The sequence below is a fragment of the Aulonocara stuartgranti genome (genome assembly GCF_965226115.1).
Source record: "Aulonocara stuartgranti genome assembly, chromosome: 11".
Lineage (NCBI taxonomy): Eukaryota > Metazoa > Chordata > Actinopteri > Cichliformes > Cichlidae > Aulonocara > Aulonocara stuartgranti.
Window position 1 is genome coordinate 7,587,758 of NC_138947.1, and position 23,378 is coordinate 7,611,135.

The 23,378-nt window shown below is 42.2% G+C and overlaps 2 protein-coding genes across 14 annotated transcripts in view; one reads left to right on the forward strand and one right to left on the reverse strand.

The window, feature by feature from the left end:
• scap (SREBF chaperone) overlaps positions 1-4,028 on the forward strand; it is a 35,029-nt gene extending 31,001 nt beyond the window's left edge. For all 9 annotated transcript variants that reach the window (XM_082553047.1, XM_082553048.1, XM_082553042.1 and 6 more), the window contains one exon: positions 164-4,028. In XM_082553047.1, coding sequence (XP_082409173.1) covers positions 164-409 — 246 coding nt within the window. In that variant the 3' untranslated portion in view covers positions 410-4,028. The remainder of the gene's footprint in view (positions 1-163) is intronic.
• Positions 1,719-21,260, reverse strand: ptpn23a (protein tyrosine phosphatase, non-receptor type 23, a). 5 transcript variants are annotated; one of them, XM_082553040.1, is made up of 25 exons: positions 21,023-21,260; positions 18,979-19,053; positions 18,078-18,205; positions 17,603-17,679; positions 16,159-16,208; positions 15,938-16,069; positions 15,763-15,843; positions 15,545-15,676; positions 15,401-15,448; positions 14,031-14,087; positions 13,723-13,781; positions 13,559-13,638; positions 12,375-12,489; positions 12,198-12,263; positions 11,827-11,972; positions 10,975-11,292; positions 10,337-10,491; positions 9,905-10,236; positions 7,216-9,736; positions 6,824-7,008; positions 6,615-6,719; positions 6,250-6,388; positions 5,816-5,929; positions 5,458-5,487; positions 5,288-5,355 (listed from the first exon to the last, which is right to left on the reverse strand). In XM_082553040.1, exons 1-24 carry the CDS (start codon positions 21,104-21,106, stop codon positions 5,461-5,463), a joined length of 5,226 nt encoding a protein of 1,741 aa, XP_082409166.1. In that variant the 5' UTR covers positions 21,107-21,260; the 3' UTR covers positions 5,288-5,355; positions 5,458-5,460. The 5 variants fall into 5 exon arrangements, with proteins under 5 accessions (XP_082409162.1, XP_082409165.1, XP_082409163.1 ...); XM_082553036.1 differs by lacking the exon at positions 5,458-5,487 and having other exon boundaries at positions 1,719-5,355; XM_082553039.1 differs by lacking the exon at positions 5,458-5,487 and having other exon boundaries at positions 1,719-5,355; positions 21,027-21,216.
• Positions 21,261-23,378: the final 2,118 nt, after the last annotated feature.

A 23,378-nucleotide genomic window follows, 5' to 3' on the forward strand; every position in this document is an offset into this window, starting at 1 on the left:
TAAAGAAACTCTCCTTAGTCATCACAAAAAGCTTTCCAAAAATGTCCTGATTTCTAATCCTTTACATGATAAGCTTAATTTCTCAAGAATACAAACAGTAGTTGGAGCCCTTAAAATGCGTTACACAGCAGTCTGTTATCAGCTTCTCTTTTCTTCCCACCAGGAGGTGGGTTGCGGGGCCAGTCTGGGTGTGATCTCAGAGTCTCTGCTGGTGACGGGGGGGCAGGGCTGCGTCTCCTTCTGGGACCTGAATTTCGGTGACCTGCTGCAGACGGTGTACCTGGGTCAGAGTAGCGACGGTCAGGGTGTCCGGCAGCTGCTGGTGCTGGACAATGCCGCCATCGTTTGCGACTTTGGCAGCGAGCTCAGCTTGGTCTACGTTCCCTCGGTGTTGGAGAAACTGGACTGAGAAGGGCTGGCAGCTATCAGTGGGAACAGTCAAAGGATCCAGTTTTTGCTTTGTTTCGTTGCTTCTGGCGTTTGGATGATGTGCGATCATTAGATACAAGACTATCTGTTTTAACAGGGAGGTGTTTTAAAGTCTGAATATCATGAGGAAAAACTGGCCGTTGAACCTACTGCGTTTTATCAGAGCCATCTTGCTGACGTTACGGAAGGTCACGAGTTTGGTTAAGGTTGGATTTTTCTCACTTGAAGGGAGCTCGCCAGTTCTGAGTTTGTGCTTTTTGTGCACGCACATTTGTTTTTGCAGATCTGCCCTCTATGCTGCTCACACAGGGCGGGGGGAGGCTTGTGACCCCACCCACCCAGAGAGGAGGACCATAGAGCTCCTCTTTTTTGTTTTGTTTTCTTTCTTTTTAATATTCCTGCTGTGCCGTGCGCTCAACAGCGAAGTGCAGCCACAGAGAGCTCGACAGGTCCATCGCCTGCGGGGATGAATTGAGCGTGTGTGTGTGTGTGTGTGTGTGTGTGTGTGTGTGTGAGAGAGAGAGATTGATTGAATGAGTTTAGACCCTTTTTATAGTAAAACTGCTGAGAACAAAAGTTGATTGGTTATGTGTGCGTTTGTGTGAGGGAGAACCAATGATTACTGTATAAACTAAACCTCCAGAGGGGGCTGTTTTTATGTCTACATTTATTATTTATTAGCGATACTTTTTTTTTTTTTCCCCTTTTTGAGTAACAGTTTGTATATGAATGACTAATCACAACTTTTAAATAAGACCATAATAATGTGGAAAAGGTGACTTAAATGTAAGAAGGTGTTTATTTGTTTGGCAGCACTGGGCTTTTGGTTGTTTGTAACACTGAGGTGGAAACACGTGTGTTTGTAGATTTGGAGGCCGCAGGGAGGCAGAAAGGGTTCCTCCTTTACCCCATCCTCGGCCTCTGACTCTGGGGTTACTGATGCTGTATGAGGGGCTGCTTTTCTCCAGTGTGTTACACCTTCATCAGGCTACCTCCATTTTTCAAATAGCTTGAATTTTGGATGACTGATGTTGCTTTTTTTTTTTTTTTTTTAATATAAATGCATTCTATGCTTTAGAGAGGTTTTTTTTTTTTTTTTTTTTTTAAATCACCATTTAGCCATAACTTGGTCACCTGATATCATTTTTAATCCACAATCTTTAATTCAAGCCACAAAGGGTGACACAACCTTGTCGACTACTTGGATCACGTTAGATATACTGTGTGTATATTTTTAGTTTTTGGTATGTTGTTGATGCACGCTTAAGCAGAGTTTGTCCTGAAACCTGTTCTTCTTCTTTCTTTTTTTTTTTTCTTTTTTTTCAGCGACCAGTTGGTAAAAATCTGAAGGAAGGTAACAGTGAATGCATCCTGTCCCTAATTTTGCATAATACTAGTACATTTTAAAACGGTTTGCAGTATTGATGTTGGATTTTTCACATCAGGAATGGGTTTGAGATATAACCTTTTCAAAATTTGGACCTGACACATGTGACACTGTTCAGATAATCTTTTCCTGAAACACACGCAGTATTATATCACACATTTTTTAATTAAGTCTTTTTAATTGGACAAAACAGGAAATGTCAATAGTATTTTCAGTCAGTTTTTCCACTATTAGTCATACGGTTGCTCTCTGTCAGGTATGAATGTTTTCAAACACTTGCTAGACGCCTTAAGAAACCAGACAAAAGCAATGCATGTCAATCATTGTTTTGTAGTGTGTATAATATGAAGCTTCTGTCTGAACATCGAGTAAAGAGCCTTTTGTACTTATTCTGCACACAAGGTGAAAATCCTGTCAATACTGAAACTGTTAAATTCTTAAACTCAACAAGCCAAGTATTTATGAAAGCAATGCATTTTTCAACATTTAACCCCCTCGTTTTTGAGTCTGTGCCTGAACTTCACTTTTTTACTCTGGGTAGAAAGAATGCAATCCTGCAGGTTAAAGATTTTTCTCTGATGCCAACAACATCCACAATGTCCAGAATGTATTTTCTCCCAGTTGTCATCTGTTGTTTCTATCTGTATGTCCTGAATGTCGTCTCAGAAAATCCGTTAAAAGACCTGCACCTGATCCCTGCGGTCACAACACTAACTCCTTTCATCTCTAACCCTCTGATGTACAAGCTCACACACATTTTTAGGCACTTTGTTTTTGCAATTTCAGCTTGTATGCAGAAGAGTCGGATGTAACTGGACCTGCAGCGCTGTTAAACACGCACGTGACATATAGACTGCAGCGCTTGTTCCTCTCGGATGCAGCGACCAGAGTTTCTTTTCCAGAAACAAGCTGATGATTATCGTATGATTTTTTATTTTATTTTATTTTTTTATTTTTCCAACTGTAGCATCAGTATTCACATTTCAACTTCTGAGACGAATGGCACCTCCATCACAGAGGCCAGTAATGTGATCTTGCTGCTGTGGCTGTTGATTTATTAGCTTTGTGGTTTTTGTTTAGTTGAAAGCTTTAGAAATGGGGGAATGTTTTGTTTTTTTTAGATTTCAGTTTCACATGTGTTTTCTAGAAATGTGAATTAAAGCTCAAGTTTGATATTTTGGGAACCTGTATTTGCTTTCTTGCAGAGTTAAATACTGCCGAATGTACACAGTGACTGGGTTAGCAACTCCAGTTAACTCTGCTTGCTGAGAAGTTGGTCTGAAAACTGCAGCACTGAGATGTCAAGGAATTACACTCTATATTCAAAGAAATTGTCAGAGCTAAAACAGCCGTTTTATCGTTGTGCTATTCTGTGATCACAGGGGCTCTATGCTGAGGATATTTTAGTGTTGTAAAACAGAAATCTTACATTTCTAAAACGGTGAGAAATCGCCAAGTGTAGTGTTGCAGGCACAGTTCCTCAGAAATGTGACCCTGATTCTCTCATGCCTTAGTTTATCTGCACATAAACAGTTTCCTTTAACAGTGTTTACTAAATATCAAAGTCAAAAGGTCGAGAAATTATATATAAGAAAGACGAGAACTTGTGCCGTGTTACTCAAACGAAAACTTTGTGGCAGCATCAGTTTCCTCTGCCAGTAAACGCGTACACACATTTTCTAAAATGTCAAACTATTCTTTTAAAGCTGAAGGATAGGAAGGTGGGTTGGTGTGGTGATTGAGTTGAGTCACTGCTTTTTCTGAATGTTTCTGTTTATAAAGATGAACTATGCCTTTAATTTTAGATCGCTTCATACCTTTCCGTCTCGTTTCAGCCGTCACGGCACCATATCAAGAATTTGTGGATGCAGCAGCGACCTTTTTAATCATTTAGGTTAAAATAAATCTTTAGCTGCATCCTCACAATGAATGGCAGCGATGTTGTGGGTCTTGTTTGATCCTCCTCCAGCTGCAAATACAAATCAGTGTAACATTTCTTACTTAATATTTTTTTTGTTTAGATTGCTGTAAAAAGCATCGCAGCACATAAACAAATGTAATCCCCAGGTGTTTTCCTCCCCCCCATCCACTCCAGCCTTCTCCCCTCATTGGCTGGCTACAATCTACGCAGGCTGTAGTAACTTGTTTACTATTTTGTAACAGCGCAAAACTTTGTACTAATTTTCAAATAAAGAGGCTTTGATACCACAAAGGTTGACTGTCTACTGGATTTATTTCAGATTTTACAATAATGAATGATTAGTATCTTTTTTTTAATTCCAGAAGGACAATTTTTGTAATATTCTAGGTTTAAGATATTTACAGTGTTACAAAGAAAAATAATCAACTTGTTAAGACGTGCTGATTTGTATGCTCCTCTGTTAACATAAAAACTGAACTGTACGCACTGATTGAGTTGGGAGTGCCTCCACATGCCTGCAACTTCATCTTTTATTCCAGCCATTAAATAATCACAGAGCGGCCAAGCGATGTCACACCCTTGGCGATGCTTTGATGACCAACAGTGAGGCGCCTGTGAAGTGGAGTGCATGCTGGGATTTTTTTTTTTTTTTTTTTTTATAAGATGAGCGCAGGTTTGGTGCTGGAAGAGCAGACATGCTTCCATCCACCACACACGTAAAAAGAAAAGCAGCAAAGAATGAAGATAATACCAACGAGTGCATAGTGTTCTGGTCCCAGAAGCCATCAGTGATTGAAGGAGAAGCAAGTGTTTTTAGTTTCAAGCCTCACACCCCTAAAGCAGTGCAAAGTACACATTTCAATCTTCAAAACTGAACCCTTACAATCTGCCACTAGGCACATCTTGGTAATCAACCACTAAAATATCTCCAAGCCAATTTGTTTTGTTTTCCTTCTTTTTAAAGCAGGATTAGAAAGCGCTATAGGCCATCACTGACACCTGGTGGTAGAGTGGGTGAAAAGCAGAAATCTATAGTTTCATCTCAACGCTTGCTGAGGCTCCAGAGGGGATCCAGGCTACTGAGCGGGTCGTCTCCTTCGTCCCCTCGAGTTCCGTGGAGACCCTGGCCTTCTGCCGGCTGCAGAAAGCTTTGTTTAGTCACCCGCTGTTTCCCTCGACCCACCCCGTCCATGGAGAAGGCTTCAGGCGTCAGCGAGGCCAGGAGTTCCAGAGATGAAGGAGCCGGTGCAGAGGAAGCAGGAGGAACACTGGGCGGAGCCTCTGGGACTGGCTGATGGTTGGGTGCTGGCAGAGAAGAAGGGGAAACGGCATCAAGCCCGTTGGGTGGTGGAGGAGAGGCAGTGGGCGAAGTGAGAGGCGGGCTTAAGGAGGATGGGGGCTGTGGATCTGTGGCAGGACAGAGATCCTGGAGCTGCTGGATGTCCCCCAGTGAGTCAAGAGCAGGTAAGAGAGGGCCGACCTGCTCCTCAGCCTCCATGCCTGCATCTGTGGTACTTGGAGGCCGGATGCTTAGTTTAGCAATGGTGGCTTGAATGGAGCTGATGGGCATGTCACCACCGAGGACAATATCCTGCTGAGATTCCTGTCTCGGGTAAGGCTTCAGAAAAACAGAGAGAGGTGTTTAAGAAATACAAATGAAAGAAGTGATGCAGAGAAAAAAAAACAAATACCTTCAGTACCTCAACTAACCAGAACTCACAATTCATTGGGAACAATCAGGAGTGCAAAACTGTAAACAATTAGAGGGTTACAGTCAGATTAAAGTTGTGCAATTAGATGTGAGATGCTAGGGATTTGTTTTAAGAACCATTTCAGAAGTCCATGTCTAGAAATCTACAATAGAGGTGAGTAAAGTTTTGACTGCATAGCTCACAACACTGAACAAAATTGGCTCCAGTAAATATATGTATGTGACATTCTGTCACCTACAAGCTGCGTGGCTATGGTTTTTCAAAGGATTATTAATCAGCAGCAACATATCTTTCCCTTTATGGTGCTTTGTGAGCCACTAACCAGTTGAACTTATTTGAAAGGACAGTATAAGAAGAATGACAAACCTTTGTGGCTGCAGAGTTGGTGTTCTTGCTGCAGGTGGCGGTCGTGATGCCGTGGCGCTGAAGAACCTGCTCGGCGTGCTTCAAAACAGCCTCATAGCAAAACTTCAGGTGGAGCTGGAGGCAGACCGAAAGATGATATAAAGTGTGTACTATATGAAGAGCTATTCATCAGCAGTGCCTGATTCATGATGTACTTTGTCAGCATAGTCACATATTTCTACATTTAGGATTTTTGAGCAGCACTTTGCAAAGTGTTCTGTGCAACTCTTCATTTATTTCATAATGCTTAATTAAAATTTAGGTTTTAAACTCCTTGAAATGTACAATCAGCTTTTTCTGTTGTCTATATGTACATTTTTGCGTATTGCAACTTTAAACCTGCGACAACAAAGATCAATCCTAAACACAACATCAGAGTCCCATCTCTTTCTTACCTTCTCCTGTAGCATGTTCTTCCTCTGTTGTCTCATCTTCTTCACCAGCAGTGGAAGGTCTGGGATCCCATTTCCTGCCTCCAGCTCCTGAACAGCTGCATACAGCAGACAGAAGGCGCCAGTGCGTCCAACACCCGAGCTGAGACAAAAAGTGTACAGACTGATTAACAACAACTGAGATGCTAAAATGAATAACAAGGATCAAAACTTAGTTGGTCTTTTATCAGCAGGAAGCAAAAACAGTACACGTGTGTTATGTGTTGTCTACACTTGAAGGCTATGACCCGGAGGGCCAGGAGCATTTACATGCATTGAAGAAATTCCCTGTATGTAAATGGAATGGACAGCCACAGAAATACGCTCACCTGCAGTGCACAACAACAGGTGTATGTAAGGGTCTCTGGTGAAAGTAGTGTCCATGAACCTCTTGGATGAACCGCAGCAGATTGCTCTTGCTATCAGGAAGGCCCCTAATGGGATATGAAGAAATAATATTTGATGTACTTACGTTGCACTGCCAGGCTGACTAAGAAAAGTCTTTATCTACAGTTTTTAATATAAAGAGATGACTTACAGCTCTGGCCAGGAAGTAAACTGGAGATGGACAACAGTCCGCTTTAGGCTTTGGTCACGGTACTGCAGACTGATCATGCGCTCCACGTGTGTTGGTGTCATCTTCTGTGTTGTTAGGCTGAGTGTTATTGGTCCCTGAGAGAGTTGCTGGCCACGCTCCGTTGGGAAGTAACGCCAAACCTTTCCCTGTGAGGATATGGAAAGATGTTAAACACACAAACAACAAAGTAAATTAATTTAATGATGTGTAGCTTAATTTATTTGAGAAAACAAAAAAAACAAAAAACAAACACAAAAAACTTTAAGTTCTCTTGTAAAAAACATTTTTACACACTACTGAAAAATAGTAATGTACAGATTATATACTTCCACTGTGCAAACTAAACTCTGTACCTTTTCCAGCTCCTGCTCCGAAACCAGCATAACAATCAGTGACACTTTCTGCTCATACACCATCAGCCAGAAATCTGCTGCTGTGCCGGTGAGCGGAGCCTGCGTGGCAATAAGGCGTGGGCAGTATGGTGACAGGTCTTCCACATAGCTAGCGTTAATGTAGTCATCTTTCCCTGACTGTAGCACCACACGGTTTATGTCATAGGGCATTACGTCCTGATGACGGTTCTTCATGGTGTAGCAGCGGGCAATAGCAATGGAAAGCTGGCGAGCATCTTTCTCCTGCTGGTCCTGTAGCTCTTTCCAGCGGGCATCCAGCACAGAAAGCCCTCCCTCATTCTCTGAGGGGTTCTCCAGGGAATCTACTTGGGCTCTGTAACGTTCTAGTTCACTGTGAAGGCGGGCGACACGCTCTGGGGCTTGGTATGGGTCACCCTGGATCAAGAGAACTCCCTGGGAGCTTTTCTTTCTACGCTCCCCATCCTGAGGGTCAGCTTTGGTGGGTTGGAGAACATTAGTGGGGGCCTTGGTGCCTCCCGGTTGGCTCTCTGGACTTGAGGACAGGAGGTCATCTGTGCTTGAGTTCTGTCGTTCAAACAGTGAAGTGGAGGAAGAAACAGCAGAGGGAGAGGGAAGAGTCGATTGGGCTGTGCCTCCAGGAGTCGGGGTTGAAGCGGGCCTCTGCTGAGGGTTCAGACCTAGAGAAGACGGACCTGGAGAGGGTGCAGGGGAGGGAGAAGGTGAAGGGGAAGGTGGGATACTGTTGGGTGGCTGTGATACTATAGGGCCTCCAGGAGTGGGCTGAATCATGTGCTGAGTAGGTGGGGCATGTATACCATGTGGGCCTATGGCAGTGGGTGGCTGTGGGGCACTTGAAGGTACATTAGGTCCTGGAGCTGGAGAATACATAGCTGAAGGCTGTGGATGTGTCATAGAAAGAGGAGCCTGAGGTTGTTGCGGAGCAGCAGGCTGTGGTGCCAGAGGCTGCTGAGGCATCATTGGCGCTGCTCCAGGGTAGCATACGCCCCCAGGATGAGGCAGCTGAGATTGGGGTTGGTTGGGCATCCGCATGGGCTGCTGCGGCATATTTGGCATGGGAGGCTGTCCAGGGTGATGGTGGTGCTGTGGGGGTAGTGTATTGGAGGGCATTTGAGGCATAGGCCCCCTTGGCAAGTGGCCCTGAGGACCAGGAACCATATGGGGTTGTGAAACAGGAGGCATCTGTGGGTGCATTGCAGAGTGAATGGGTTGGCTCGTTGAGGGCATGTAGTTTTGTGAAACCGGAGGCATCGGCTGACTTGTGGGGGGTGCTGGTGCTCTGGGACCACCTGGTATTTGCATCTGTGGGTGAGGCGGTATCTGCTGGGCACCGGGGGGCATGGAGACCTGTTGGTGCTGTGGTAGCATGTGTTGATGAGGGAGTGCTTGGGGCATCTGTTGGTTGGAATGGGGTGGGTAGGGTTGAGATACAGGGGGTGCTGCTTGAGAAGATGGGGGTCCTGGTGGGTGTGTAATCTGAGGTGGCCTTGGCATGGAGCCTGGCATCATTTGAGGGTGTTGAATATAGCCCTGTGGAGTCTGGTAGCCTTGGCCTCTTGGAGGCTTCGCCTGAAAGCCATTTTGTTGTGACTGTAGCTGACCTGGAAATGCCTGCTGGTACTGGGGAGGAACACCAGGCTGTTGGGGCATATATGGATGTGGGTAGGTTTGTTGGTTTTGAAGAGGATGAGAGCCAGGAACAGCCCTTGGTCCAGGCTGGTACCCCTGAGGGAGTGGTTGTCCAATTGGCTGGGGGTACTGCTGTGGATGCTTCTGCTGTTGGGACTGGGGAGTCTGGCCTATACCCGGAATGGGACCTGTCGGTTGGGGAACAAACTGGGGGTATGCCCCTATCTGTGGAGGCACAGTGTAACCAGCTGAGGCTGCAGGTGGGACAGGGTGGTGTTGTGTGGGGGTGTAGCTGGGTATAGGTGCCTGGATGCTGTCCACCGTGGTGGTTGAAGGTCGAACAGGGACAGGGGCAACATGGCCAGGTTGGGGAGCTTGAGGAGGGGGAGGCCGATAGCTAGGGAGCCCTGCCTGGGGTGGCATTTGTGGAGGCCTCTGTGGAGTCATCTGTGGTAGGGGCCCACGTGGCAGGGGTCCCTGTGCTGCATGAGTCCCTGCAGTAGGAAACTGAGCAATCCGTGCCAGGAGTTCTGGAGGTGGCAGGTTAGCAGGGAAGCATGGAAGACCAGCAGCTGAAGCAGCCGGCCAAGGCAGAGAGGTGCCACCCAAGTTAGCACCAGGTTGCATGTAGGCATCAGGACCCGGCAGATGTGCTGCAGTGCGAGGGAGGGAAGGAATATCAGGAGGCAGGCTGCGGAGATCCTCAGGCAGGTCACCTCCCAAGGCCAAGATGGCCGCATTGATCTGGGCCAGTTCTGGATCCTCTAGGCCAGAAGAGGTGGAGTCAACATCCTTTGGCTTAAGGGACGGCTTAGCTGCCGTCGGCCTCGCTGGTGGCTTTTTCTGGGTCTCTCTGAGGAACGGCCAACACAAAGAGGACAGCATGAAAAATCACAAATGTGGATAGCATTTGTCTTTTACAAGTAGTTATAAGTTACTACTACATGAAGTACTAGTGATTTGTTGACTATAATTAAAGTACTCAAAAAGCTTTAAAATATTATTCTAATGTCTTCCTTACTTTTCGAGTATGGGCTTCCTTTCCTCTGCCCTGGTCTGACACAGGGCCTTTGCCCTCTCCAGTAGACGTGATGCTTTAGCTTCCAGGTCATCGTAGAACTCTTTTCCCTCCTGTGATTTCTTCATCAGGTCCTCGTAGGCTTCATATGAGCCCACCAGTCCCTGGATAGTTGTGTTCCACTGCTGCTCAGTCTGGGTCAGGCTTTTCCGAACAGAAGCGTATTGAACATTGGCTTCGGTTAAAGCCTTCAAGATGTTTTCCTGCGCTGCGAGGTTCTGGTCGATGTATACCTTTACTTGTTCGTACTTCTTCAGCTGCTCCTCAAATATGTGCTGGAGAGACACAAGTTAATAAGTCTCTCACGACAGCATTTATTTAGCAACTTAAACAAATAACAGTGTAACATGGTTGCAAATGTGTTTTGCCAAACACCTTCATGTCTGCTCGCTCCGTAGTGACGAGGGTGGATGTGATGTCATCCTGCTGGATGAGGTCACGTAGCTGTTTTTCCAAAGAGCTTCTCTGTTCCCTCATCTCCTGCACCTTTCCCAGGATCCGCTTCATGCACTGCAGACCTGCTACTTCCTCTGCACAGACACAGGTGCATGTACCATATGTGTTTATATTCACAACTCAAACAAAATCATATTCACAGTTTGACCAGTTAAAAAATAAACAATTAAGCTGTAGGGTATCAAATAAGACATTGCTCACTATTTTCCGGCATTTTTTTTAAGAGAAAATAATTCCTTAGTCACTGGACAGTCAGCTGGCTTACTGATTTAAACTAATAAAAAAAATTAGCTACTAAAACATATTAAAACATATACTGGATTTTGTCATTTGACCTAAATCTTAAGACTTTCCATTATTCATTAATGCGCAGCCCTGACTGTAATGCTACAATAAAAGTAATATACAACTAGGTTTCATATTTATAGTAATTATCTAAACTTTTTAACTTTGAAGAGCAGAAAATCTTGGGTGACTTTAAATGACCCTAATGACTTTATCTGCTCTACTAAACCTTGCAAAATTACAGTAACCTCTCATTATCAAAAAGCCCTCACCTTCACTCAGCTGTGGCCGTGGCAGGGCTTCTCTCAGACTATCCAGTGGCCCCCCCAACAGACGCAGATTGCTGATGTGCAGGTTCATGGCCCGGTGGAGCTCCGTGTTGGTAAAACTGGCCTTCTCATGAGCCTCCATATACTTCTCAAGGTCTCTGCGGATTTCAGCCAGAGCCTGGCCCTGGGCAGCTGGGTGCAACTCACCCACAGCAGGGCCACCAACTTCCTGGAGGGCTCGCTCACCTGCTTCATCCACCTCTAGCACATCTCTGATCTCTTTCAGTGAAGACTCCACATCAGTAAAGACACCAGAGAGCACTGTGCAGGAGAGGACATGAATAGTCATGAAAATATTGCAAAAATTTGGGGGGGGAAATGTGGCTTTTAGTTATCAAGAGATCATGCATGCTTAATTTTGTACATGCATATTTGTGCAAACTATTATGGACACACACCACTCACTAGGACAGTTAAAGGTCAGCAATATTTTAATGTTGTGACATGAAATAATCTTCAATTCAGCTTTGGATTTAATGAAGAGCTTTCACTTAAATAATTTGCTGTAGGGACAGCAAATTATTAATAATGACCCACAATTTCGCTGTTTGTCATCGGATGACCTACTCACTCAATTGCTTCAATTAGGAGACAACTGTTTCATAAGAATGTAGCTTTTCTAAATCAAAGTGTTTGATTAAATTATTGAGCACCAGCTGCTGTAGCTGGGAAAAACAATTCCAGCTGTTGAAATTCGAGGGTTTTGCGTCTTCACTGTGTAACCTCTGTGCACTCGCATAATAAAAGATAGCAACTGCAATTGTTAGGTCTGCTGTGCTTGCCTGTGGCACTCACCTTGCATGGACTGAATGAGGCTCTTGACGGTGTCAGGACGGACGCTGAGGGCAGCGCACTTCTCCATCAGGACTGGAGGAAGGTGGTTGTACATATCGAGGTTGTCTACAGACTCTGGCTCCAAGCCTAGAGAGTCCATGAACTGCCTGTAGAAGGAGGAGGCAATAACAGTTACCTAATACTGCAACAGAATCTTTAAAACAAAACCCTAGTATTTTAAGTACTTTAGTATTTAATGTGGGTATAGATTAAAAGTTTTGCTGTACCAAGATTGGTTCTTATTTAAAATTCAACTGGGGGAAAGAGAGATATTGAGTAAGCCTTAGTTCGTTTACCACTTGAATGCAAAATTAATGACACATCATACTCACTCTAGTGTTTCATTCTTGCTTTCAATCTTAGCCATCACATCCCTCAACAGCTTGGCCTTTTCTTCACTAAAAAAAAATACATAAGATATAAAAATGAAGATGAATAACGTACTAAAATATGATTGCGGATATTTTCCCATTTCTAGGATGAACTTGACATCCACAGAGGGAGCCTACCTGTACAAAGAAGAGGCTTCGTGGGCAGCCATGGGCACCAGTTTGGCAAAAAGGTCTGGTCCAGTGACAGTCGGGTCGGTGGGATTGACCGGCAGAGCTTTCACCAGAGGAGCACCTAGAAAGACAAAAAACATTTATGTAAAAGCGCAGATGAGCATAAAAGGAGAGCATGTAACCAAATGCATTCAAAAGAAGAGACTACTGTCATTTTACTTTTTAGCATCACTTGTACCTAATTTTACTCTTACATCCCAAACGTGGGGCAACTTGATTCAACAAACATAAGTTTGTCTTAATGAAATAAAAATATTCACAAAAAAAAAATCTTTGGTAACATCTCAAATCTGAATATTTAAGAATGTCTGCAGTATTATGACAGAGTAAATCACTTACTTTGGTTATGGGAAAATTAACCAACCAAGAAAAAGCAGTTTAATCAGTCAATAAAGTAGACTGATACCCCAACGTAATTTGAAAAAACTGCTTGGCCACTGGTCTGTTTCAAAACAGAGAATCATGTTCTGCCCTCAAAACATCACTTTATTGCATTTAGTCATTAGTAGTTATTAAACTTTCATTCTGTCTCTCTCTGCTTTCTGCTCTTTCCTATCACCTCAAACTGGTCGCAGCAGATGATTGGTTCTGCTGGAGGTTACTTCCGGCGAGTTTTCCCCCCATAGGGGGTTTTCTAATTGTTGAAGTTTCTTTCTAAAATTGTGGGATCTTCTCCCTACAATAAGAGCACCCTGAGATGACCGTTTGTGAATTTGTGCTATATAAATAAAATTGAACTGAACTGAACATAATTCAATTAATTGACGGCTTATTTCTCAAAAAGGGCCTAATCTAGAATAAATGGTTGTCAACTTTTGCATTTAAATATAAAAACTGGCTAATATTAGCTTTGACTGTGCATTACTGTTGGCCAAGCATAACATGACATGCAAAACTACTTTAGAAACGACATATACATTAAAATCCATGAATTTTACTTAGTGAAACTTGATGATTAAAATAATTATATCCAAGGAAAACAGAAAACAAAGGCACGACACCAGGATAAAAATGAAGGAAGATATACAAAAACATATTCATACACAGTGTATACATATTTGCAACACCCTATATGCAAAACCAGCTTTGCATGTACTGACTGAGCGAAACATACTGATGCTTCCTGTTACCTTTTACAGAGGCTAGAGTCTCCAGAGACGGAACAGTCTCATGATAAATGAAATCATTGTCCTTTTTGGCAGAGTTAAACCTGCAAGGTCAAAGAAAAAAAAAGCTCAAAAACCGCTGATGATCATGAAGTGGCCGTAACTGTTAACTAAGAGTTTTTGCTCACTTTCCACCGATAACATCCATGGTGAACTTCAGGGCCTCTTGCACGCTGTCAGGTTGTCCCTGGTTGTAGTAGGATAAAAGGAGAATTCAGAACGAGTGATTGAACATCTTTTTTCTAAATCACAGAGTGTGTTTCCAGTAATAGGAGGTCTATGCATCTGTATGATGCATGTCTGCAAAGACAACTTCAGAAAATTTGATTCTCCCAAAAACATTTGAAGTTCAAGTGTGAAAACAGTTCAAAGAAAGTTCAAGTCACACTAAAACGACCTAAGCATGGATTGCCGGGAAGGTAGAGAGAAGTAGTACCTTTGCTAGTTTGACGGCTTCATTGAGTTTGTCCAAGGAGCTCTGCAGGTAAGCCAACTGTGGGGGAAAATGAGCATTTAAGCCATTTAACCGACAGAAAAATAAACATGACTCAACAAAACTAACTAAGAAACTGGTCAAACTAACTGAAACAGTTTTACCTCTAAAATTTAAAATAAAACTAACCATTGTGACACTCAAACGTCATGTTTAATTCAGATTAAAAGAAACTATTCCCTTATTAGTACCAAGAAGGAAAGAGTTTCTTTCCAGTTTCCCAGGATGTCAGGAAAGGGTACATGTCACTAATGTCACTAGTTCCTGGTGGCAGGATGCCAGTAAGACAGGAAGAGTCTTCATTCTTACATATTTGTTTTTAAACATAAATAAATCTATGAGGTAACATAACCACTGTGCTCTAATGTGCTGCCACCAACCCCCACAAACCAAATGTTAGTCATAGGTATTGGTTTGTTAATAGTGTGATATTTTCTCATTTTCACATTCTTACTAAGATTAAGATAAAGAATATCCTATTACCTCCTGAGAACAGTGGAAAAAAATGTCACGTCACTGTCTTTACAGTTAGGCTAGTTCAGCTGCATACTAGCCCAGCTTTATACGCAGCATACAGACATGTTAAAAAAAAAGGTCAAAGAGTGTATTTCAAGAAATGCAAAACAACAGTTTTTTAAGCGATGACGAGCTGGCATTTTTAGAGTTCTTGCCACTCAAAGCACTATGAGCTGTGTGCACTTTAACCACTTTAAAATCACCAACAACCAAATAAGAGTTCGTTGAATGTGGGAGGAAGCCACAGTGTTCAGAAGAAATTCATACAGGCATATGGTGAACAGGAAAACACCACACAGAAAAGCCCCGTTTGATATGAACCCAGGACCTTCCTGCGTTCAGGCAACATTGCTAACCACTGAACCAGCTCGCCACTCAAAGATTTGCAGCACCAGGTGGGCTTCCATACGTGTGCTAACCAGGAAAAACCAACTTAGGCGAAAGATCAGACCACAGCGGACTCACTATGTTGATGTGGCTGTAAGGAAAATGATCAGCTGGAAACCCTCAATTTGAGCAATACATGTGCATTAGTAGAGATTATAAGACAAAAATACCCTTTCTAATCTAGTTAAAGAAAAAATACTTGTTTGTCTTTATTTCAGTTGAACTGTTAGACAATTAAATGTATTAATAACATTAGAAAATGGGAAAATTTTAAAATTATATCAGCACTAATTCCTCTCGTGGGATTTTTAATCATATCAGTAGCAATGCAGCAAAATATGACTGCACAAATATAAACCACAGCACCCTGACAGTGGAAAATAAATAATGCATCTGTGTGTTGGTCCTACCCGTTCTCCATACTTCTGCTGCTCCTCTGCCTGTTTTCCCATATGAAGCTGTTGAGAGAAGCGAAAGCAATTACTGAGACCAAACTCAGCACACACAAACAAGTGCATACATGTAGGGAACTAATTTGCCCCATAAACACTCACATGCGCGATAGAAGCAAAGTAATAAATCTTCATCTGAACCAGTTTCTTCCAGTCTTTCTGGATCTTTCCCAGCATGGAAGCCGTCTCCGAGTTCTCCAGAGCCCTGCACGCTTCTTTGTAGTAATCCACCACCTGTAGCAACAGGGCCGCAGTTATTAGCATTTAATATTAAAATTAATGATGACTATATGATTCATATTTAATGGTAAGAAGTCAACCTGAGCACTTATGCGAGCAACCAGGAAACTCTTCCTGTTGTCCAACATGGACTTCTCCAGAAGACATTCCTGAGCCTGGCCCTGCGAGAGGGACCAAGGTTAAGGACACTCATTTGTTTTGTGTGTGTGTGTGTGTATTTTAATCTATGCATGCGCATGTAGGTGTGTAATCTACCAGCATAAGGTTGATGTTGAGGTTCAGAATCTGGTGGCTCATATCCACACTGAAGTTGTGGCTGAAATGGTCTCTCAGGTAGGAGAAGGCTCCTGCTGAGCACTGGAAATGAGTGCAGGACACCTTCATCCCCTAAAAATGAAACAGAAAGAGTCAGTGGGACTGTGTGAGCAAACAAAATGGCCAGAATTACTCTGCGCCCATGTATGTGTCTCTCTTACCTCCTCAGATACCCTGTTGTCCATGGCTCCCAACATGGAGTGCAAGGCCCCTGCAGACAATCCACAGATAAGTTTGGTGGAATTTGTAGGTTTTGTTGTTCACATTCAGTAAATAATTGGCATTTAAGCTGAAAATTATCTGAATTTCTCCGCATTGTTCTTTAAAGGAAGTGATTTGTGTGACACGCTCAATAGTGGCATGCCCCTACAGCATATACAATATGGTACTGAGGGGTTTCATGTACATATTTAACATTAACTTCTGAAAATCTCCAACACCCTGAAGAAAAAGCGATTGTTTGTGTCAACCATAGAATTCTGAAATAACACAAGTCAAAGCTAACACAAGTAAACACAAAATGCAGTTTCTAAATGAAGGTGTTTATTATTAAGTTATTATGTTATGACATAAATTAAAATGGTAAATGGCCTGTATTTGTATAGCGCTTTACTAGTCCCTAAGGACCCCAAAGCGCTTTACACATCCTGTCATCCACCCATTCACACACACATTGACACACTGGTGATGGCAAGCTACATTGTAGCCACAGCTGCCCTTGGGCGCACTGACAGAGGCGAGGCTGCCGAACACTGGCGCCACCGGGCCCTCTGACCACCACCAGTAGGCAACGGGTGAAGTGTCTTGCCCAAGGACACAACGACCGAGACTGTCCAAGCGGGGGCTCGAACCGGCAACCTTCCGATTACAAGGCGAACTCCCAACTCTTTGGAAAGCTGAGTTTCGCCTGCCACACCTGTTCTCAGTCAAGACATCACTTAAGTAGGCCCTGCCTGACAAAGTGGAGCAGACAAAAAATATAATGAATTCTGCTGTCTACCAAAAAATCCTGAAGGAGAATGTCAAGCCATCTGTTTGTGACCTCTAGCTGAAGCGCACTTGGCTTTTGCAGCAGGACAATGATCCAAAACATATCAGCAAGTTTGTTTCTGAATGACTTGAAAGAAAAACCAAAATGAAGACTTTGGAGTGGCCTAGTCAAAGTCCTGACCTGAATCTGACTGTGATGTTGTGGCACGACATTGAAAAGGCACTTCATGCTTGAAAACCCTCCAATGTGTCTGAATTACAACAATTCTCCAAAGATGCTTCGACAGTGTTGTAAAAGACTCATTGTGAGTTATTGCAAACGCTAAATTGTAGTTGTTGGTGCTAAGTTATTATGTATTGGGGGTAATCACTTTTTCCCACAGGGCCACGTAGCTTTGGATTTCTTTTCCCTTAATAACAAACACCCTCATGGATGAAGCTCCATCTGATTAAAATATAATTTAACAAATACTACAGTACTGAGCAAGACAGCATCGGACGTTCCAATCAATTGCTTTCATGTTTTTCATTTTTTGTTTTGTTTTTTTAAACTGACATGTTCAGATGCGGTTAACTGTTACAGTTTATTACTATTATTGACTCTAAGTGACTCACCCAGATTGTACAGGATGCAGGCTTGCTCATAGCTGATGTCATCATGGGTGACTGTTTTTCCAGAGAAAATTTCAGTCCTGTTTTCCAAAGAAAATAGAAAAGTATTTTTAAAGAGAATCAAATGCCTGAACAATATCATATATTATTGATTTCTAAACCATAGTATTAGAATGACACTGTATTCACAGACACTACAGAAAAAACACTGAAGGACTGCATTAATTAAATGCAGTTGAATTAAGTCTAAATTAGAATTTAGCAGTACAGGTTCGCACGCCTAATGTCAGTTCATTCATTCTATCCACATCCCAACATTCAGCAACTAAGCCAGTGTGCTGACACTGCTCTCTACGAGCAAGCTGCAGTGAGTGTGTCTCTAAAATAAGCTTCTCTGGTGTTCAGCAGTACAGACTGCAGTTGGATGGGTATGTGTAAACACTCCATACAGTTTCTGTGGATTCCTGTGTGTTATTACCATGAGATGGGTACTGCAGCCTCCTGGCCGGTTCCCATGGGCACCCGGCTCTGCAGATAATGCAGCTGGCCAAAGTACTTCCTCAGTGTGCTGCATCCCTCGAAATCCCTCGTCACATTCACTGCGCTCTGCGAAGCAGACACAAACATTGTGTTTCTGATGTGTTTAATCAGCTACAAAAATCATTACTCTTGCAAAGACGCTGTGACCCAGCCCAGCGATGAATTATGTAACAATGGGTTTCAGTGCTTAATGCTCAGAATTTATCATTTTCCTTGGCAACACTTCAAAAGGCCTCATTATGATATGATTGATAACTTGTATCAGAATGTTTTGTATTGAAAATCCCTGTCCACATGGAAATACTACTATTAATGTAAAACTGCACACATATGACTATACATGATGATCTTAACCTCATCACAAAACAGACAGTTTGTAGTTGTGATGCACTGGATGGAGGTTTCTTTTACTATCTGGTTGGGATTGTCAGTGTTAAGGTTAAATATTAATGACTTTACGTGATAACCAAGTTTATTCATCACAATTTTATTTACACAGTCCTTTCAAGGTGCTTTATAGTGAACAGTATACACCTTGCAGTGTTAGAGAGAGAATCCCAATAATCAAAAGATCCCCTGTGAAGAAGCACTTAGCAATGGTGGGAAAGAAGAACTGTCAACAGAACACGGCGTCCTGCAACAAACACTATAACCCCGGCAATATCCCAGTAAGGACTCATAGCCGTATGTGAACTATGCCTGGAAGTTGGGAACACTTAATTTCAGGTACAAGGAGATGTCTAAAAGTGAATTCCACTATATTCAATAGCAACCCACATAACGATGGACAAGTCCGAGTCACAGAAATCTGACTGAGAATACTTTGACACAGTGCTCACCTGCCGCAGCGTCTCCAGTTTCTTCAGCTGTTCGTTGTAGTTGTCCGGATTCTCTCCATAGTTCTTCAAGATGAACTAGAGAAAAAGAAGCAGAAGCAAGAAGTAGGTGAATGTGCTGCTGAAACTCAGGTAAAAACCAAATTAAATGAAGGGTTAAATCCTAATAAAGAAATAAAATATCATCTCTAATACTGAGGGTTAAATTCTTTAGAAAAAAAAATTCAAATGTCTTTGAACTGGGGCTCATAACTCATTATGTTAATCTTTAGTCTTGAGCATAAGCCAAGCATTTAGACTCTTGGAGCTTCAAGACTTCCCATCATGCTTTGCCAGGACTCACACTGTCCCCCATAAGCACTACAATAAGCTTTAAGCTACTACCGTAATTGTCAGGTCAGGAGGTAAACAGCCCTGCAGATACTCATTCTTCTACTAGTGCTTTTGTTTCAATTTTAATTCAATCATGGAAAGGTCACAATGACAAAGCAAGAAGACAGGCACAGTCACGTTGTTACTCCTTCAGGCCAAATATGTGCTGTTGTGCATTAGTTTGGGGTAAACAGAGAAAATGTTGGTATTTTAGATACATTTTAAAATAATGTTGTTCTGATCGACTACCCCTTATTTAAAGGCTACACTTTTAAGGCCAATAAAAATAATAAAATAATCATTCTTAGTATTTTTTAAGAAAACACTCTGTCGTTAAATTAAATCAAAATAAATCTTCCTATTACCAAAAAGAATTACTAATAAGAAAGTCTGAAACTGCATCTCCACCTCCACAGTGGCTAAAAATATACTCCACACAATGTATGAACTGAATCCTTGGACCTAAAAGGATGTCTGGATCCAGATCAGTTTGTGACATTTTTGTGGAAACATCAAGATAACATCTCTCGAATTTGCTTAGATAAATCTGAAATACATTTGTGAAACTATGATCCCACAAGTGCAATTTTGTTCTCTGTGCCATAACGATTTGCTAACAAACAAACCAAACCAACCATATAACCCCTCTGATTATTGTATTTAGTCATGAGGACAAAGTCCTTTTACGTGCACGAGGAAGAAGTTAGGGAAGACAAATGAGTCACCAGATAAAGATGATACCAGCTTTAATAAGCAGTCAAATGATCTGGAGTTTAAATATCCCAGATGAGTTTTGGAAGCAGCAGGCCTAAAAAAAAATCCGTTAATATTTAATTTTCTTTTTTTCAAGCTAAGAGCGAAATCCCTTTTTGACACCATACAGGAATAGGCTCTTCTAACGCCCAATGGGAAAAATAAAGCTTGGACGCTCACATAAACAAGGTTTTCTCCCAGAATGGATTTGAAAGCACCAAAAAAAAAAGGGCCCGAAACTCTTTCTTTTTTCCTATTTTTTAAAGAGTTATTATCTTTCATATTTGTTTGTTTCTGTTTTTAAATGCCTTTATTTGTTTTTAACATGCGCTACATAACAGGATAGCCCATCTTTCTTACGGTTAAGGTAAGAAGTAGCGTCACAGGTTTAGTGACAACTTTCCCTGTGTATTTCGTTATAGAAGCTTATGTAAACCCGTGTTTATTATTAAGCAGGCTGATAGTTTGAATAGTACAAACTGCTCCGCTCGCTCAGGTGCATGTGACAATGAGATCATTGTTTATTATTCTCATGTCGGAAGGCTGACTCGAGGCGTAGGAGTCCTAGAAATACTCACATATGCCTTTCGCGTTGGCAGTATTTTGATCGATTCCTACAAAGCTAGCCACTTAGCTGAAAGCTAAATATCAACTTGAGTTTTTAGCTTATTACCAGCTAGCAAGCAGCTTGCTAACGTTAGCAAACAAAGGCAGTGAGCAGGAGGGGTTTGCCTGACACAGACCTTTGCTAGCACGTCAGCTACCCGTTCTGGAAAAATCTTTTACCCTCGACAGGTAGCGACAACTGTTGCTTTGAGTTATGGCTAGCGGTATCCACTTGACAAGGTTATCCCTTCGTTCATAATCCTTGTTAATTGACTTTCGACCTCAGCCCTGTTGCTCCACTCCCCACCCAGCTCACCTGCCTCACGGACGGGCTGAACTGGAACTCCCCAGCCTCTTTCAGATCCAGCCAGATCATCGGCATCCGGGGGACCGCCTCCATCGCGGCCGAATCTACACGGAGCTCTCAGTCGGTGCGATGTCAAAATCCCGCTGACGAATTTGTGGACGTTAACGGTTTTCCTGAAGATAGCTTTTCCCCCCAAACAACTGTGTCATGTATCCATTTACACTTCAACCGGAAACTGGAAACACACGTGACGTAGGCCTTCGATATGCTTGTGAGCGTTTCTGGGAAATGTAGTTCCTGAAGAAACTAGACTTAGGATATAAATCACACTGGAAAGTAGCTAACGTATAATTTTATTATACAGCCACAAATTTAAAACATTTACAACTAAATATTTTATAGGAAAAAAGTGAACCCAATATAATTGATTTTCTTGTGTCAGAAGAAATGAGAAAGATACAAATCGCCATAGCAAGAGTGAAATGTTTTTGTTATACTTTTAAAACTTTAACCTAAATCAAATCTTTTTTTAATAATATATTTATATTATGTAAAGCTAATTGGTTAATGTGGTCATAGTTTTTAACTTCTTAGTTTTTAATTTATTACAGTAAATTAAAAACTACAACTGCACACTCATGTCTTTAAACTAATTGTTTAATTAAACCATAAGGATTATTTGTTAGGGAATGGTTTACCATGATACTCTTTTTTAAATGTTGAGCAGCCTATTGGTTATTTTATTTTCAGCACTTCACCAATGAGTGAATGATTCTCCTGGAGAGAACAGTAGTGCATATTGGGCTGCAGATGCTGGGGATCATAATGTCAGAGTTCTAAAAACAACTGGGTCACAGCCTGGGGCAGCTGTTACAGATTAATTATGGAATAATATTTAGCCTAATCTATAATAAGATGCATGTGCATACTCGTCTACCTCCATGGAACACTGATTGTTTTGGCTTTACAGACATTAGAGTTAAAATTATGCAAACTGGCAATGAAGTTCTAAACAGTAAACAGCGTCACCTGTTAAAAAGGTTTTTCTGGGAACTAGTGGCAGTTTTTGAAGGCGCTGTGTATTTATTGCATGTTCACACGATCTCTGCATTTTAAAATAAGTGGAGAAATTGGAGCTTTCACCTTTTTATCTTTTTAAAACAGCCACATCCGGGATCATTTATATTTATGAATTAAAGGACTGCTGCTAATGAAATGGGGCAGACCCATCTCCTCTCCTAAAGTAAAGCCGACTGTGTGAGTGAAAGTTATGATCATTTACATTTCTGTTACCGTGGAGTGTCAGCTTTGGCTGATAAGCTGTCATATTTGCGGCAGTGTATGAGAGAGAGCTGGAAACTCCCTAGTCTGTGACAAACTCATACATCATTTCCTTCTTGTAATTACATGAAAAAGAAAAACTTATGCAAGAGGGCTTTTTTTTTTAGCCTGTAGGTTATGTTTATGGTAAATCTGAGATCTAGATGGTGACAGGAGTTCAGTTATAAGATGACAGAAGTTCTTTTGGAGTGGTAATTCAACAAAATATTACTGAAAGTGGAATGACAGTGTATAAATCATAGAAATTACTCCGGCTTAGGTTCTACACAAATATTTACCTACATTATAGCAGCTACCAGCCTTGAAGTACTTATTAGATCAGTGAAGGTGCACTCAGTGTAGGTAGGTAGGTAGGTAGGTAGGTAGGTAGGTAGGTAGGTAGGTAGATAGATAGATAGATAGATAGATAGATAGATAGATAGATAGATAGATAGATAGATAGATAGATAGATAGATAGATAGATAGATAGATAGATAGATAGATAGAGGAAGTGGCTGACATCCAGAAGTCCCACTAGTGGCTGGACAAAGCTGGACTGAAAGACAGCACACAGGCTCTAATCATGGCAGCACAGAAGCTGAGCACAAGATCCACAGAGGCTGGGATCTATCACACCAGGCAAGACCCCAGGTACAGGCTGTGTAGAGATGCCCCTGAGACAATCCAGCACATAACAGCAAGCTTCCAAGATGCTAGCAAGCAGGGCATACATGGAACGCCATAACCAAGCGCCCGGCATAGTATACAGGAACATCTGTGCTGAGTATGACCTGGAAGTCTCGAGGTCTAAATGGAACACACCCCCTAGGGTAGTGTTGACTGACTGAGCTAAGATCCTGTGGGACTTCCAGATACAGACGGACAAAACGGTGGTGGCTAACCAACTGGAGATAGTGGTGGTAGACAAGGTGGCTGTAGTGATAGATGTAGCATCAGGAAGAAGGAACACGAGAAGCTGGAGAAGTACCAGTGGCTCAGACAAGAGCTCGAGAAGATGTGGAGAGTGAAGGTAACGGTGGTCCC